This window comes from Equus asinus, chromosome 3 (genome assembly GCF_041296235.1).
Source record: "Equus asinus isolate D_3611 breed Donkey chromosome 3, EquAss-T2T_v2, whole genome shotgun sequence".
NCBI classification, from domain to species: domain Eukaryota; kingdom Metazoa; phylum Chordata; class Mammalia; order Perissodactyla; family Equidae; genus Equus; species Equus asinus.
In genome coordinates, this window is record NC_091792.1 from 47,912,573 (window position 1) to 47,927,555 (window position 14,983).

Here is a 14,983-nt window from a genome sequence, read left to right on the forward strand (position 1 = left end):
GAACCCCAGGCTGCCAAAGTGGAGTGCACAAACTCAACCACTATGCCACTGGGCCGGCCCCAAAAACCTATTTATTTTATGCCTAATAGAAACACATCTTCTTTTGGACTTTCCACACATAAAGATTGTTTTGAATTGATAAAAATTTGTGTGACATTAGAACTTGAGCCACTAGAACACATATACACCTTAAAGTATATGTATATGGTTTTGGGAACTACGACTCATAACAGTTGAATAGGATTTCAAGAATTAGAATTATACAAACTCCTAATTTCAAACAATTTTAAGGTTTAATACTACTGTCAAAGCAATTTATGGTTTAACTCAGGAAATAAGGTACATAGAAAGCATTTTCAAAACAAATATCCCTTCTCTGGATGGTCAATTGCACCATTTTTGGTTATCTAGAGAGGGCAGATGAAAACAATTCCTAAAATCAATAATCATATAATTTGAACACTTTAGCACTTGAACATCTTAATTAAGTTTGATTGTACAAATAAGTAAATATAAACACTTATTTGAACATCACTTCTGAAATTCAATGCCTCACTTCAGCGTATGATCATCTCGTCTGAGGGCAAATCACTTGCATTTACCTACAGATTTAAAGCAAAACTATAGTGTTCCATGCAAATCAAACTTAATCAAACAATTTAGTTTAATTTTGAGTTGGAGGAAAATAAAATGCTGCATCCTTGTGTGTTAATACAAGTCCTTATAGTTAATAATGGCACTACTAACATTCTTAATTCTGTAAGAAAACTTCGCACTGAAAAATCTATCCACTTTGCCTAAAATATTCAAGACAGCGAAACGTCAGGGTAAGAGATGTCCACCATTTGACCAGAGGATATACTATTTCCTTTAAGAATCCAAAACTATGTCACTGACCTCATTGGATACCACTTAATAGACTTCCAAGTTTATTAATCAAACAAGGCATGATTTAGAATACTTGATGCTCACGTTGAGTATTTATTTTAAACACCATAGTAAAAATCAAAAGATTTTTTAATACGACCAAAAACTCTGGAAAAAAAATTAAGAATAATTCAACATCCAATGCCTATTGGAAGATATTAAAATAATTCATCTTATACACAAAGGAAAAAAAACTACTTTACAGAAAACCTTATAACTACTATAATAACACTGTAATAGTGTAATAACAATTGATGACGTGCTGTTTTTTACCATTAGCATTTTTCTGTTTGCAAGCTACCCTTTACGTTAATTTCTTTCATTTTATACCTTGGCAGAAAGAAGAATAAACTGGACCACAGGAAATCTGTCTATCCTTGTATCTAACGCTAAATAATTAATGGATCACAATAAGTTTAACCTCTCTGGTCCTAGTTTATTCTTCTGAATATTCATTTAGGGACTTACTAGTTTCTGGGCTTTCTTATTTATTTATTTATTTATTTTTTTTGAGGAAGATTAGCCCTGAGCTAACATCCGTGCCCATCTTCCTCTACTTTATATGTGGGACGCCTGCCACAGCATGGCTTGACAAGCAGTGCCATGTCCGCACCCCGCATCCGGCGAACCCTGGACCGTCGAAGCGTGACGTGGGAACTTGACCACTGTGCCATCAGGCCAGCCCCTCTGGGCTTTCTTTTGAGGAACTCTGGAGGAATGTATTCTGGGTGTAAAAAGTGATTACTTTTTACCCTTATCAAATCTGTCATTTTTATCATTGTCTGTCTGAGATTACACATTGTTAAGGGAAGGGAAACCTATCTTTTCAAGTTGCTCTAAGTATCTCAGCACTCCATATACATGGGTACTTAATACATGATTTTTGAGTAGATTGTTTTCCTCACTATTGTAATACATTCTTCATGATACTTAGTATTTTATAATAGAGTGACTTTCTAAAATCACCTCATTCTACAAATCTTTTCACTGAACTTCACAAAACTGAAGTGGGTTTAGTTGTAAAGTATTTTATGAGATGGGGAGAATAAATAGATATGTTTCCTATTCACATTTGAGTACAAATACCTTTTTGGTAATGCAGACACAACCCAGGCAAGTTAGTTTTGCTCTCTCTGAGGGGCCATCATATAGCTTGACACCCCGTTTAAAGAAGGGTTCCACACTGAAAATGTAATAATACCTTCCGGAAAACTGCTTGGTGAGACCACAGGGAATATTAAAATACCCCAGATAATTCAGCATTATTTAGAAAAACATTATCTTCTCTAAATCATTCTGTGAACATCATTTTATCATTATTAAGAGAGAGTTTTGTGATTATCCAAAAAGAGAAAAGTCTCATAATATGATTGCTGATTGCCAGGTGCTTACAATACCTATTATCTCTTTATGACTCTGAATATTAAAAATGTAAATCTCTTGCGTTATATAATTTCTTATATAATTTTAACCTAATGGCAGAATCATTACAATATTCATTAAATTCACTGCATTTACTATAAATAATTTCCATAAAATTGTTCATATTACTTTCTAATAGTTAACAAAATCGTATACATTTTCTTCTATCCAAATTCAGTATTTCCTAGTACAATCTAGCTCCTTTATGGACAATGTTTTATTATTTCTCTATTGACCACTTTTGTTGATTCAAATTTCTGAATTGCAAAATTTTATTTATTGGAACAATATACTGATCTACATTGCCTTCCTTAGCAACCTCAAATCATATGCCAAAACACAGTATCATTTTTCCCCGGGATAGGTGCAAGCAGCAGTATTTTAAGCAAGATTTTTATTACTGATATTGCCAGGGATCATTATTCAATCTTTCTTGAGCTGTCATAAAAATAGCATATTATTCACACTTTGTTTTCATTGGTGTTTTCTTTTTTTAGTTTTTAGATCCACTATTCCATCAACAATAACTATATCTTCAATAAAAATTCTACACAAATATACCATTTAGTTGTCTTATTGATGTTTGATAAATTGTATATCATTAAAAATATTTTCTGCTGTTGCTACAAATTTTAATTACTTTTAGTCACATCCACGTAGCCTACTAGTATGGGGGTGGGGAATGGGAGTTGATCGATTAGACTGCTTATTTAAGAAATTAGTATAATAGTAATATTTTTTACGTTTTCATGGAATTTCAGATCTGGAACAGATCTTGCAGTTGGCTAGTTTCTTTAGATTCCCTGGTATGTCATACACTTGAGTTTTTATTTGTTATTCTTTTTGTCCATCTCCCATGTCTCATCTCCCAGAGTCCAAATCCACTCATCCTGAAGAATAATTCAATTGTTACCGACTTCATAAAGGTTCCTTGATTCCCAAAGCTGAAGATTGCATTCCCAACTCACTTAATATTTTATGTAGGCCTCTCTATGGCATTTAACTCCTCCATCTTGTATGGTAATATGTAATATAACAAAATAATATAACGTAACATAACATAATATACATAATTTCTTCCCTGATAAACCACAGTATATTCTCCCTGCCATCCTAAGCAGACAAAACAATGCTTACTTTGAAGTAAACTTTAGTGGAAAACACATAGATTTTATAATTCTTTTGAGATAGGTTTGATCATGAAACTCAGCCACTTAGTTCTTAACTTCTCTGTGTTACAGTTTCTTCATATAAGTGTAGAATAATAATTCTGCTTTCTTGTTGTTATCTTTGAGAAGTAGTCTAGCCCTGAAATACACTTTTCAAGGATTAACTGTTTACTGAATCATCCGTCTTGTATTCTGCCTTGTAATCTAAAGTGAAAACGCAATTTAATTAAATCTGAAGAGCATGTTGATATCTTGCCTTAAAGCTTTGTAACCTGCAACTATTTCACTTATATTATTTTGCTCATACCAAAATTACATAAGTTAAATTCAGTGTCTTAATATAAATTTATCATGCAATAAGAAAATTCTTATCCTTATTTATAGATACAGTAATTTCCCCAATACCAGACAGCTGACAGATGGCAGAGGCATAATTTAAAAAAAAAATCGTTCTATACCAAGTACAAACCCTATTTCCTGCTTTTTGGGAAACATATCTACATATATGTATGTATATACATATGCAATATATTTATAAAATAAATATATAGATATTTGGAAAGCAATATAAAATGTATGTGTACATACATAAAACATATTGCATATACATATAAACATATATTTTTATATATGTGTGTATATAAAACATTGGTTTCAGGTGCTGAATTAAATCTTGTTTAACTTTGATTCTTTGGTAATTTTCAAATACCAACCAGTTATTTTAATTTTTTTCTCTTTCTCATGCACATGGTTCCTAAACCTTTCCTTTCTGGTTTTTGTCTCTGAGTCCTTTCTCTTTGACTTATTTCCAAAAGAATAACATGGCAGGTAATTCTTTTACCCAAATCACCCTGATAACTGTGCTTTATAAAGCACAAATAGTCAATTTTAAGAAGTCTTTAAGCAGTTTAAACATATATAAATTATTCCAAAGTAACAGCATAAATATAATTTTCCATTCTTATGCTAATTATTGTTATTAAAATATATGCCAACTCCACCTATTAATCTATTTTGGTTTCCCAATAAAGTAAAAATAAAGGTCACTGTGTAAATAATTAAATTGTTTTTCGTACATTGTGAGAACCAGTCAAAGGCTGCTCTTACTCTAACAGAACTTTGAAAGCTGCATTGTGGAATTAATGCCTTATACCAGAATCAAGATTATCAAATATCTCCAACTCTTTACTTAGAACTATTAAATCCCTTCCATTTACGTGTTTCAATACAGCCAAACACTTAAATTATCTCCATTATATCACTTCTGTTAAGGGAGAGCTCATACTCTGAGATCAAGAAAACATACCGTATTGTGTAAAGGGACAGGAAAAAGAACGAAAAGGAACTAGAGAATCTGATACTCACGGAATGCTCTATAAAATTCTTCAAGGGCCAAGTGCTTGTCGGAGTTCAAATCATCGTATTTCACCAGATCATACAAAGTACAGTCGGAAAGATCCTTGCCCAGCTCTTCCTGTTTTATCACCTGACAAGAAAATCATAACCATACAATTATATCTGTGTCCTAATATTTATATAGTATAATTAATTATATCTAATAATCACTTAATAGATTTTTTTAAGTCTGCAGCTGGGGAAAAAACTGAATCTGGGAAATCTGGTTTTTCAATTATGGGACAATTATTTTTAACTGTTTCAAAGATATGAAGTTTTTTGAAGTTAAGATCGGTACTTAGAATTTAGTCCAAACTTCCTAACACAAAAATCTCACAGTAGGACCCAGAAAATCTGAACATTAAAAGGACATTTTGTATTTCACTCATTTTGCTCCATTTATACTGACTCAAGGAAATACCTCCACGTGAAAATTGCCTCCTGTGTCTCCGTGACCTATGTCAAAATAAAACACGGCTCTTTTCCAACAAAACTAGTGAGGTAATTTGTTCCAACTTTCATCCTTATATTATTTGTGAAAACTAAAGTTAGGTTTTTTTTTTCCTCTGTAAAAACTCCTCCCCAGCTGCAAGTTAAGCCATGTGGGATTGTGCATTAACTCTCTTGGTCACAAAGGAGCTATTAAGCAAATGATTGTTTCCAGGAGCCAAATAGAATTAATGCACCGATTGATGATGGAAATCTACCCAAGCGTGGGTGAGGAAAATCATCAAGCTGCTTTTCTACTCTGTGCTCTGTCCTATGGACTGAGGCTGTAGCTTTTTTATACTCTACTGCTTTTGACTATTGCCTGTCATATAAAACAGCTCCCTTTCAAACATTCCTATTCATTCTGGGTAGCTGTGTAGCTGTCTCCATGCTCTTTTATATTCTCCCACATACAGAGGCAGCGGTTCACATTGCTTGGAGCTGTGCACCACAATGTTTTGTCTTTAAAACATGGTGTAGTGTAATCAGAAAGCACAGGCTCTGAAGTCAGTTGGCCGTGGGTTCAGGTCCTGCCAGTGCCACTTAACAGCTCTATGATTTCTGACAAATCTTTTTACCTTTCCTCATTTAGAAATTGAAGATAGTAACATCTATCTCTCATGGTTGTTGTAAAGCTTATATGTATGTGTATATATATACACACGTACTCATATACGCATACTTAGGTGCAAGACAACATATATTGTGCACTCAAAAGCAATCATTCAAATTTAAAGTAATGATTTTTTAATATAATGTACTTCTACTTCAATAATTCACTGTGAATTTTCACAGCAACTCATGTACATTATGGTTGTAGGTTTATGATATGTTATTGTTTCTTTTGGAAGATTACTATATTTCAGACTTTCTTTGGTTTATCAATGGCAGATTGGTAATACTAACTTCCAAAGATTCTCAGATGTTTTTGAGCTATTTTTTTTTCCTTTGCTGAGGAAGATTTGCACTGAGCCATCATCTGTGCCAATCTTCCTCGATTTTGTATGTGAATCACCACCATAGCATGGCTGCCAACAAGTGGTGTAGGTCTGTGCCCAGGAACTGAACCCAGGCGCCTGAAGCAGAGCACACCAAACTCAACCATTAAGCTGTGGGGCCAGGCCCTTTAAAGCTATTGTTTAAACCCTTTTTGGAATACTCCTCTGTTAAAAGTTCAGTTACACCTGGGTCTGGATGAGCTACAGAGATAGCTCTGAGGATGGAACTCAGCATGTGAGTCACTAGGGCCTCCAGCCCTCTTCCCCAGCCACCTGAGTGGTATGCAAATGTAGTGCATGCACTGCTAAATGTAACTTCTACACTATAGTGGGTTCTCTACTCTTGTGTGTTATATTCACAGTTCATTGGTTAAGCTGATGTTTGCTGCCTTAGAGGGAAAAAAAACAAACGGCAAAACATTTATTTGCTTCAGTTGATCCACATAAATAGATACTGTTGATAGCAAGTATTAAGCCCTACACTTTTGCACAGTCCAGCTGGAGGGATTAACAAAACTACCGAATGGCTGAAGCCGTCTCTCCTCTAAGCCTAACGGGAAAACAAATACTGCTTTTCTATTTAGAAAGCAACAGAGCTCTGAGTCATTCTCCATCTGTTATTTGTTAGATCACAGAAAACGACTTTTCTGGGAGGTGGGGGTCAGTGTATTTGATGCTCCTTCACTACGCTCTTCCTAAAGATCTGTAAAGCCAGCATTGTGGTAATTTTTAAAATGCAGTGACAGCAGGTTTTGGTCAGGTATTTTAACAATATTTTTAGTTTGTTCTCATACCTATTTGCAAAGAGATGGAGAGGAAAGAAGATGGAGAAAAGCTTCATCATTTTCTGTCTCACATTTATTTCTGTTCTAATATTTTACTCAAATTAAATCACGTATTACATCAGGAGAATGGACTTCTACCTTTTTCCTGAATGCTGGCTTTGGCATAAGACTAGCTTGATCTTGATGTGATCTTGGTCTTGATTTGATCATGATTATACAGCTTAAGCTGGGCATACTGTTTTAATGAGCGTGCCCCAGAAAAGCTCATGGTTCTGGCTGGTGAGCTTCTTATAAGCACCTGTTCATCTATCCTGAATCATGCCTATGTACAGGAAGGAAGTGATCCATTCCGTTATTCCTCAATATTTCAAATACATGTGTTCCTCATTTATTCCATTTTTCGTCAATGAAACAGCCTACTTAAAACATACTTCCTAGTAACTTTTTCTCTTCTTTAGGTTTTGATGGGGTTCAGGGCAGGCTGCCCCAAGATGCACCACTCTGGTAGGCAGATTATTTCAAGCTAAAGAAAATAAAGGCTCAGAAGACTCAGGAAAAGCATCCGACCTCCCCCAGCCAAACTGCCTAAAAGACTAACATAGAAGGCCTGTACCTTCCAGGAAGGAGCTCATATCATGTGATAGTTATGATACGGTGTAAAATAGGTCTGACAAAAGAACCACAACAAACCCATTTTTTTGGCCCAGCAAAACCTGTTTAAGAAACATTTGCAGTAAATTGTCTTCCCCTCTGAAATCCCAAATCACTATCTCCAACATCGTCCTCGTCTTTAGCTGAAGTTATTTAAACAGGCAGCCTCAGCCAATGGCTGAGTTACTCAGTTTCTCCTGGGTTTCTCCCACGTATACATGCTATTGAACTTTGTTTGATTTTCTCCTGCTAACCTGCCTTTTTAATTATTTGACCAGCCAAAAGAACGCTGAGGAAAATCAGGGGGAATTCTCCCACTTCCACAACAGTTTCCTGATGGAAGCTTTGGCACTGTCTGGGGTGTTCTAAATGAGGGAAGTACTTTCCTATGAGCTTTCAACCAGTATAGAAAAATTGCTTTAGATATCCAGAGTTTGATAGCCTTAAAGTGATGAGTGTTTGACTGTGGGGAAGAAAGTATAATAGACTTCCTTCCCCAGTGTACAGTAATACATTAAGCACTCTTTGGCACAGGGGATCTAAATGTCTAGGGCTTTGATACCTCCCTGAGTTTCTTTCATTTACTGTCTGGCAGTGGTTCCAAAAACTTCCCACTCTAGGCTCCTCAAAACGCGCGTGTCACTTCTGAACTAGCGATTCATGACATACTCAGACTCACCGAGTAAACTGTCATTTAAGTATCTTATGATGAAGCTTTGGTCAAGGAGGCCACTTATAATTTCATTTGTTATCTATTATGCTATCTTTTCGTTATATCTATTTGTTTTCTTATCTATCTATTGAGGCTCTTTCCCAAATTTACCAGTGTTTCTGGAACTCTTTAAGGCTAAAAAAATTAAAATTTTAACTGTTTTTTCCTGAGGGAAAATGAAGTTACATGAATCTTGGGCTCCACAGAAGTTAGAGTCAGTGCAACGAGATAGAAGTATCAGCAGAATGTATGCCATCAAGGGAGCTCAGATGCATAGCATCCCACATGGGGTACTTTTTTTTTTTTTGAAGATTGGCACTGAGCTAACATCTGTTGCTAATCTTCTGGGTTTTTTTTTTCTTCTTCTCCCCAAAGTCCCCAGTACATAGTTGTATACCATAGCTGTGAGGGCCTCTCGTTGTGCTATGTGGGACGCCGCCTCAGCATGGCTTGATGAGCGGTGCCATGTCTATGCCCAGGATCCAAAACGGTGAAACCCTGGACATGTGAACCTAATCCCTCTGCCATGGGGCCAGCCTGTGGCTCATGTTTAATTTCAATGTAATAGAACTGTCAAAGCTGCATGAGGAATTGTAATAAGTCAGGGGTGATTCAATGTTTTGGTACTATATTCTTTTTTGTTCCAAAATGGAAAATAAAAAGAAGTCCCTCTCCAAAGTAAACTATTCTCCTTATTCTTTTACTCAATCATCCATTCAACAAATTATTTTTGATTGTTTACTATGTGCCATACATTGTCCTAGGCTCTAAAAACAGCCAACACCAAGACAGACAAAAATCCTTCCCATGTGGAATTTACATGCAGGTGAAGAGGGAGCAAAGAAATATCTAAGTAAAATACATACTACGTCAGATAAATAAGCTCTCTGAAGATAAATAAAACTGGAAAAAGAAATAGAAAGTGTTAGAGGTTGGTGTAGAGGATTGTCTCCCTGCTATAGAGATGTGTGGGGATTAGATTTCTGGGGATATGGCATGGCTTGGAAATCTGAGATTATTATATTGACTCTCATAAAAGGGATAAAACACAGGGAATTGATTTTGATGGTCTCAAGGCAGGTCATAGTGATGAAATTAGGGGTGTCAGGGTATAGGAAGACAGAGAAGTGGAATCTTCCACTTCTGTGCCTTTTTCTTTACTATCCTTGGTAGAGACAGAAGAGAACAGAAGCTATGAACTCAGGGAGAAATATAGCGCTCATATGTTCACATTATCTGAGCTCTTCCTCATCCTTCACAAACTATTTTTCTGAGGTTAATCATGACCATGTCAGAATCACAATGGTTTTAGTAGTCAGAGTTCAGGCCTTCTCTATTTTAAGGAAAGTTCATCACATTTGTGAAGTTGAGGAGTGGCAGATATATTCACTTCTTTATTTGCTAAAAGTGTAGATTACGTCAAAACCTAAGGGTCAGAAAATAAATATACTCCTTTGGTAGAAATACACATCTCCTGGCATTAGATTTAAGCTTCTCCCATATATTCAATATGTGTTGGCTCCTCTGCTACTTAGTTCTATGAACACCTTCTTGTCTACTTCTTTTCTTCTTTTCTTCTTCTCTCTCTTCCTCCTTCCCTCTTTATTTCCCTTCTTTGCAACCAACATGTGCCAATAACTTGCTAGGGGCTGGAGAGAAATTAGTAAATAAGAATAACAGTCTCTGCCCTCACAGAGTTAATATTCTAGACAGCATGAGTGGAAACATGTAATCAAACAATTAAATAAAAAAGATAGTTACAGATTGCCAATAGCGCTCTAAAAAAATAAACAAGGTGAAAGGATAAAGAGTAAATAATTAATATTACAAATTATAATAATTTGATCATATATAACTCGTGCTATGTTGCAATAGGTGTATTAAATGAAAAGGATTAAATGAAAAAAATTACATTTTCTAAGTTCTTTTAGGTTTTGTAACATGCCCAACATGTTAGAAAACATTAAAAAAGATCAATAGGGCCAATATTAATTCTTTTGAAAGAGCAGCTAAAGAGATAGCATTATTAAACCACTGGCGAGAAGAAAAATATTTTCTTTTTAAAGCATACTATAAGGTTCACAGGGATTCTCTGAACATGAATGCCACATTTTTAAATGCACCTTGACATTCTAAAGAAAAAAATGCTACAAATAATTATGTTTAAAATTTTTAACAACAGTTTTAATTTTCTGGCTTAGACGTCTAAAGACAACAGAACATGTGAAACTAGTTACTAATGTTCCAGATACAGTTGAAAGTACTGTTTTGCCCTGAGTTACATGGAAACCAACAACTGCAGCCTTTACCTTTCTCTAAGTGCTGATTGTTGCTGTTATTATTATTCTGAAATCTTTAGCACTTGAAAGGAAATTCTCGGTATTACTAGGATCCACCTACTGGCATTGCTGATGCCATTCTAAACACCTGGTTTCTCCTGCCCCGTTTTGTATACCTATTAGGTTTATGGAGTTTTAAAATGTTAAATAGGATTAATTACCATGGCATTCCCAGGAAGTCCTCACTTATCTTGCTTCTCTATCCAAGTACTCACTTATTTCTATTTAGGTTGTTCCCACCAAAATACCTTTTTATCTATGAAACAAAACAATTCTTACCAATCTCATAGCAAATAAATATGTTGACTAGACATCAGAACCTTTTTAAAAATCCTTAAAATTGTAATAGGCTTTATCAACTCAAAGTAAAGATCAACTGTGTATTCCTTATATAACAGTTCCAATAATTTTTGTAAGAAGTTGATAGTACAAAGGGTGCAAAAGCATTGCCATGCCCATCCTGTTAGCTTAAAAATATCTAGACTGATTTATTCTTGCTTTTTATTTAATTTTGTAAATGTATTCACATATGGTAGTCATTGAGCAAAGGGCTTTTTAAGTCAAATATATAGAACATAATAATCTAAATCCTGTGAACAAGTAGTTCTTTTTATTATTTTAATAAAGAGATGGCATGTGTGCACATTAGGGAAATATGTTATTCGAATATGCATTCCTAATGTGAATCAGCTTATTAAGATGACAGAATCCAAATGAAGAAAAAGCTAAATCAATATACTCAATGCAGCTGCTTATTTAAACTCAGAATCACAAGGGAATGCCTTTGCTTACTTAAATTCTCCTGGTGGTGGTTTATGAAACAGAGAGAGGCCGACCTAAAGAGCAGATTTTCCAAGCTGTTACCACCATTCCACTCAAGGACCCTATGTTTGCTGATATTAGATTAAACAAGGAGGCCGTTAGATTGAGGTGGCTCTAATGTTGTGACACCTATGTAAGCAAACTAAAATCTATGCCTGTAAATGCCTCAAGATTACAAAATTGAAACCTAAGGACAACCAATCACAAACAGCCAAGTAGGCTTTAAGTTATTGCCAATCAATAATTTCTTTACTTGGCTTCCAGCTTTTCTCTATAAAAGTTTCTCTCTAGCCCTCCTTGGGAGATTGCTTTTAACTACTTCTGGTTTGGCACTCCCTGATTCAAATGGATTTTTGCCCAAATAAACTCTTAAAATTTCAGTTTGCCTCTGTTTAACTTTTAACACTGCTATCAAACTCAAAGGTGTCATTCCATCCAGTGAAGTCTGCCTACATATTCCCTCGTTTTACCCTGAAGATCAAATACATCAGACCACAATGCAAGAAATAGTTGTCTATTCTCTAAGAGACAGCTTGGACAAGTTGCTTTGTGCTTCATACCCTGGTGGTTTACTTCTGTGACCCTATAAATTCCAAGTCTCCCCATATTGTTGTGCACATTTCCCAATCTGACAGAATCTCCAATCCCTTCCAAGTCAAACCCATCACAACGACCTCTGGAAATCCTGTTCTCTGATCAGAAAACTCTCTTTTGCCTTCCATTTTTTGTAAAAACATGTTCTTCACCATACTGACTTTAGGAAAATCGAACTACCTCTTAAGAAAGCCATTTGTCCAATAATTTTAACAATTGGAAGATAATTTTTCTCTCACATCCATTCTTTCTCAATTTAAGGAAGATGGTCAATAACTAAATGGTTGCCTATTGGCAATTCTGGATTATTTCCTCTTCCTAAACCAGTCTTTGTTAGATAGATGACAGATAGATAGATAGATAGATAGATAGATAGAACCTACTCCTTTGAATCTTAGGCCATTCAGCTACATAATTCTTTCCTATTCTCTCCTTATAATTCACAAATGAATTTAGCCCCTGATTCACAATATTTTTGTCTACTTTAACTCTTTCCATATTTCCAGTGAGTTCAACAGCCACATGAATAAACCACCCAGAAGACTTCTATGCTCCTTTTTATTACAAATGGTCATTGACCTTCTCTCTTTCAATGACATTTTCCTCAATGCCAGCCTGCCAGGAGAAACGTGCTCATACCTTTGGTCACTTCATCCTGAAATCTGTGTTTCAAGCATTATGCCTGAGGTCTGTTTTAGGAATAAAATAAGTTATTAAAACCAGAAATGTGCTACTATGTAGCTGAGTGCCTGACCACACGAGTCATTTATACAACACTTACAGAAGATACCAGGTGTGTGATCATGCTTTAAGAAAAAGAAGATTCTTTATGTTTATTGAGACTTTTACAGTGAGCCATTATTCTGTGAGACATACATTGGAATATTAAGCGAATTTGGAGAATATTACTACTAGGACAATTTTTATTGAAGCAAGCATTAGTAAAGCTCAGATTTCACCACAGACTCAGAGAGCACTGAATTTTTATTGTTGGAGAAGAAAATTTAACGAAAGCAAGAGAGAGATCCAAATAATAGAGAGGAACCTCAAACACCTGTTTAGATTGGGGAGTGGAACTAAGGTAGAACACCAAACAAGCAAAGTTTCACACCTTATCAGAATGGTTCTCAGGAAAAGCCAGAATGTTTGGTTTTGCATTTAGTACACAGAATTGGTTACTGGCAGAGAATATTCAGTTCTACATCTCATTCTGATAGGATCCAGTCAATATAGCACAGATCCAAGAAAAGACATAGGGCCACCCAGAACAAAATCAACTAAAAGCCCATTTACCTATTTTCAATAAAGAGAGATTAGATATTTAAAAACAAAACTGCACAAAAATAACTTTGAGATTGACATACTATCTTTGTCGTATAGTAATTAAAACACCTATATAGAAGAGGAAAGAGTGATAATCTGTTCTATTCCTGTAAGAAAACAAACTTGATAGATGTCCCATTCTACCCTACCATCCAACCCCATATCCTTTGAGGAGGCGGAGATCTGAGACTGTCACACACTTGAAGAGAGAGATATGGGATTTCACTTGACTGTGAGAGAATAAAAAATAGGGCAGAAGATGGAGTCTAGGAATTTCCTCTAGTCTTGAGGACTCAAGATATATTTCTCCCTGGGGGAAGAGCATGACAGATAATTGGTTTTTGTTATTGGTCTTGCTAAATTCTATAAATTGCCATTAGTTTTTAAAAAAGACTGATGTTGACAACCGTGAAATGTGCTGTATTTGGTTATACAAATTTAGGAGGTGAATCTAAAATCGAGCCATATTGTTTTGCATGATAAGGAATTTGGGGCCTCAGGGAAAATTAAGAAACTGAAGTTGAGAGATAGATTTGGGCACTGCATCTGTGGTGGAGGAAATGCAAGGGACGCCCTGGACATAGCACAAGGAAAGGGAAAGTATACCAAGTGTATCATCTAAGCTGGATTTCAGTTTGTGATTTGTGTAATATGTGATGCAAACCCACCCTCCATCTCCCTTATACATCTTCAATCAAGTCCATGTTGCTTTTTGCAAATAGATATAAATGTATATATACATTCATAGAGCTCAAAGAGAAGTGCAGAGGGACAACAGACTTCTGGATTATAATAATAGAATAATAGTATTCTTAATATTACTATTACTACTAATATTACTGGCACTATTACCCAGTTACTGTATACAGTAACCGACGACCTATATATTTTTAAATAGTTAAATTGTAAAATATAGTCAAATAAAATGTATTGTTTCTTTCATAACACATCTACGTGTGCCCTTGTTCAAAACATTGCTTTCATTATTTCTTATAACTTAGTTTTATGGGCAAGAAAAAATGTATGAAACTAAGTATTTGATACTTTAACATATAGAGATATTTTAGTATAATATATATCAGAAATTCAAAATAAAATATACATGATATTTATTTTAAGTTCAGTTCAATTTTATATTATATCTGTGAAGGCATGGGCACCATATACTCTGGGAAAAAATGCCCAGGAACACAGTGGTTGCAGAAGGATGGTATTTACTTGTCTCTAGGATAGAACTCAGGATTTAGCAACATTCACACTAGCTATATGAGATAAGTAGATGAGTACTTCAAATGAGATTAGCAAAATAAATAACATGCTATCATTTGTTTTTTTCTAATTTCTTGGAATAACCAAA

At 35.1% G+C, this 14,983-nt stretch overlaps 1 protein-coding gene across 4 annotated transcripts in view; it reads right to left on the bottom strand.

The window, feature by feature from the left end:
• Positions 1-14,983, bottom strand: part of FSTL5 (follistatin like 5) — a 715,161-nt gene that overhangs the window by 318,398 nt on the left and 381,780 nt on the right. For all 4 annotated transcript variants that reach the window (XM_044767022.2, XM_070505002.1, XM_044767023.2 and 1 more), the window contains exon 6: positions 4,884-5,004. In XM_044767022.2, the coding sequence (XP_044622957.2) occupies positions 4,884-5,004 (121 nt within the window). The remainder of the gene's footprint in view (positions 1-4,883; positions 5,005-14,983) is intronic.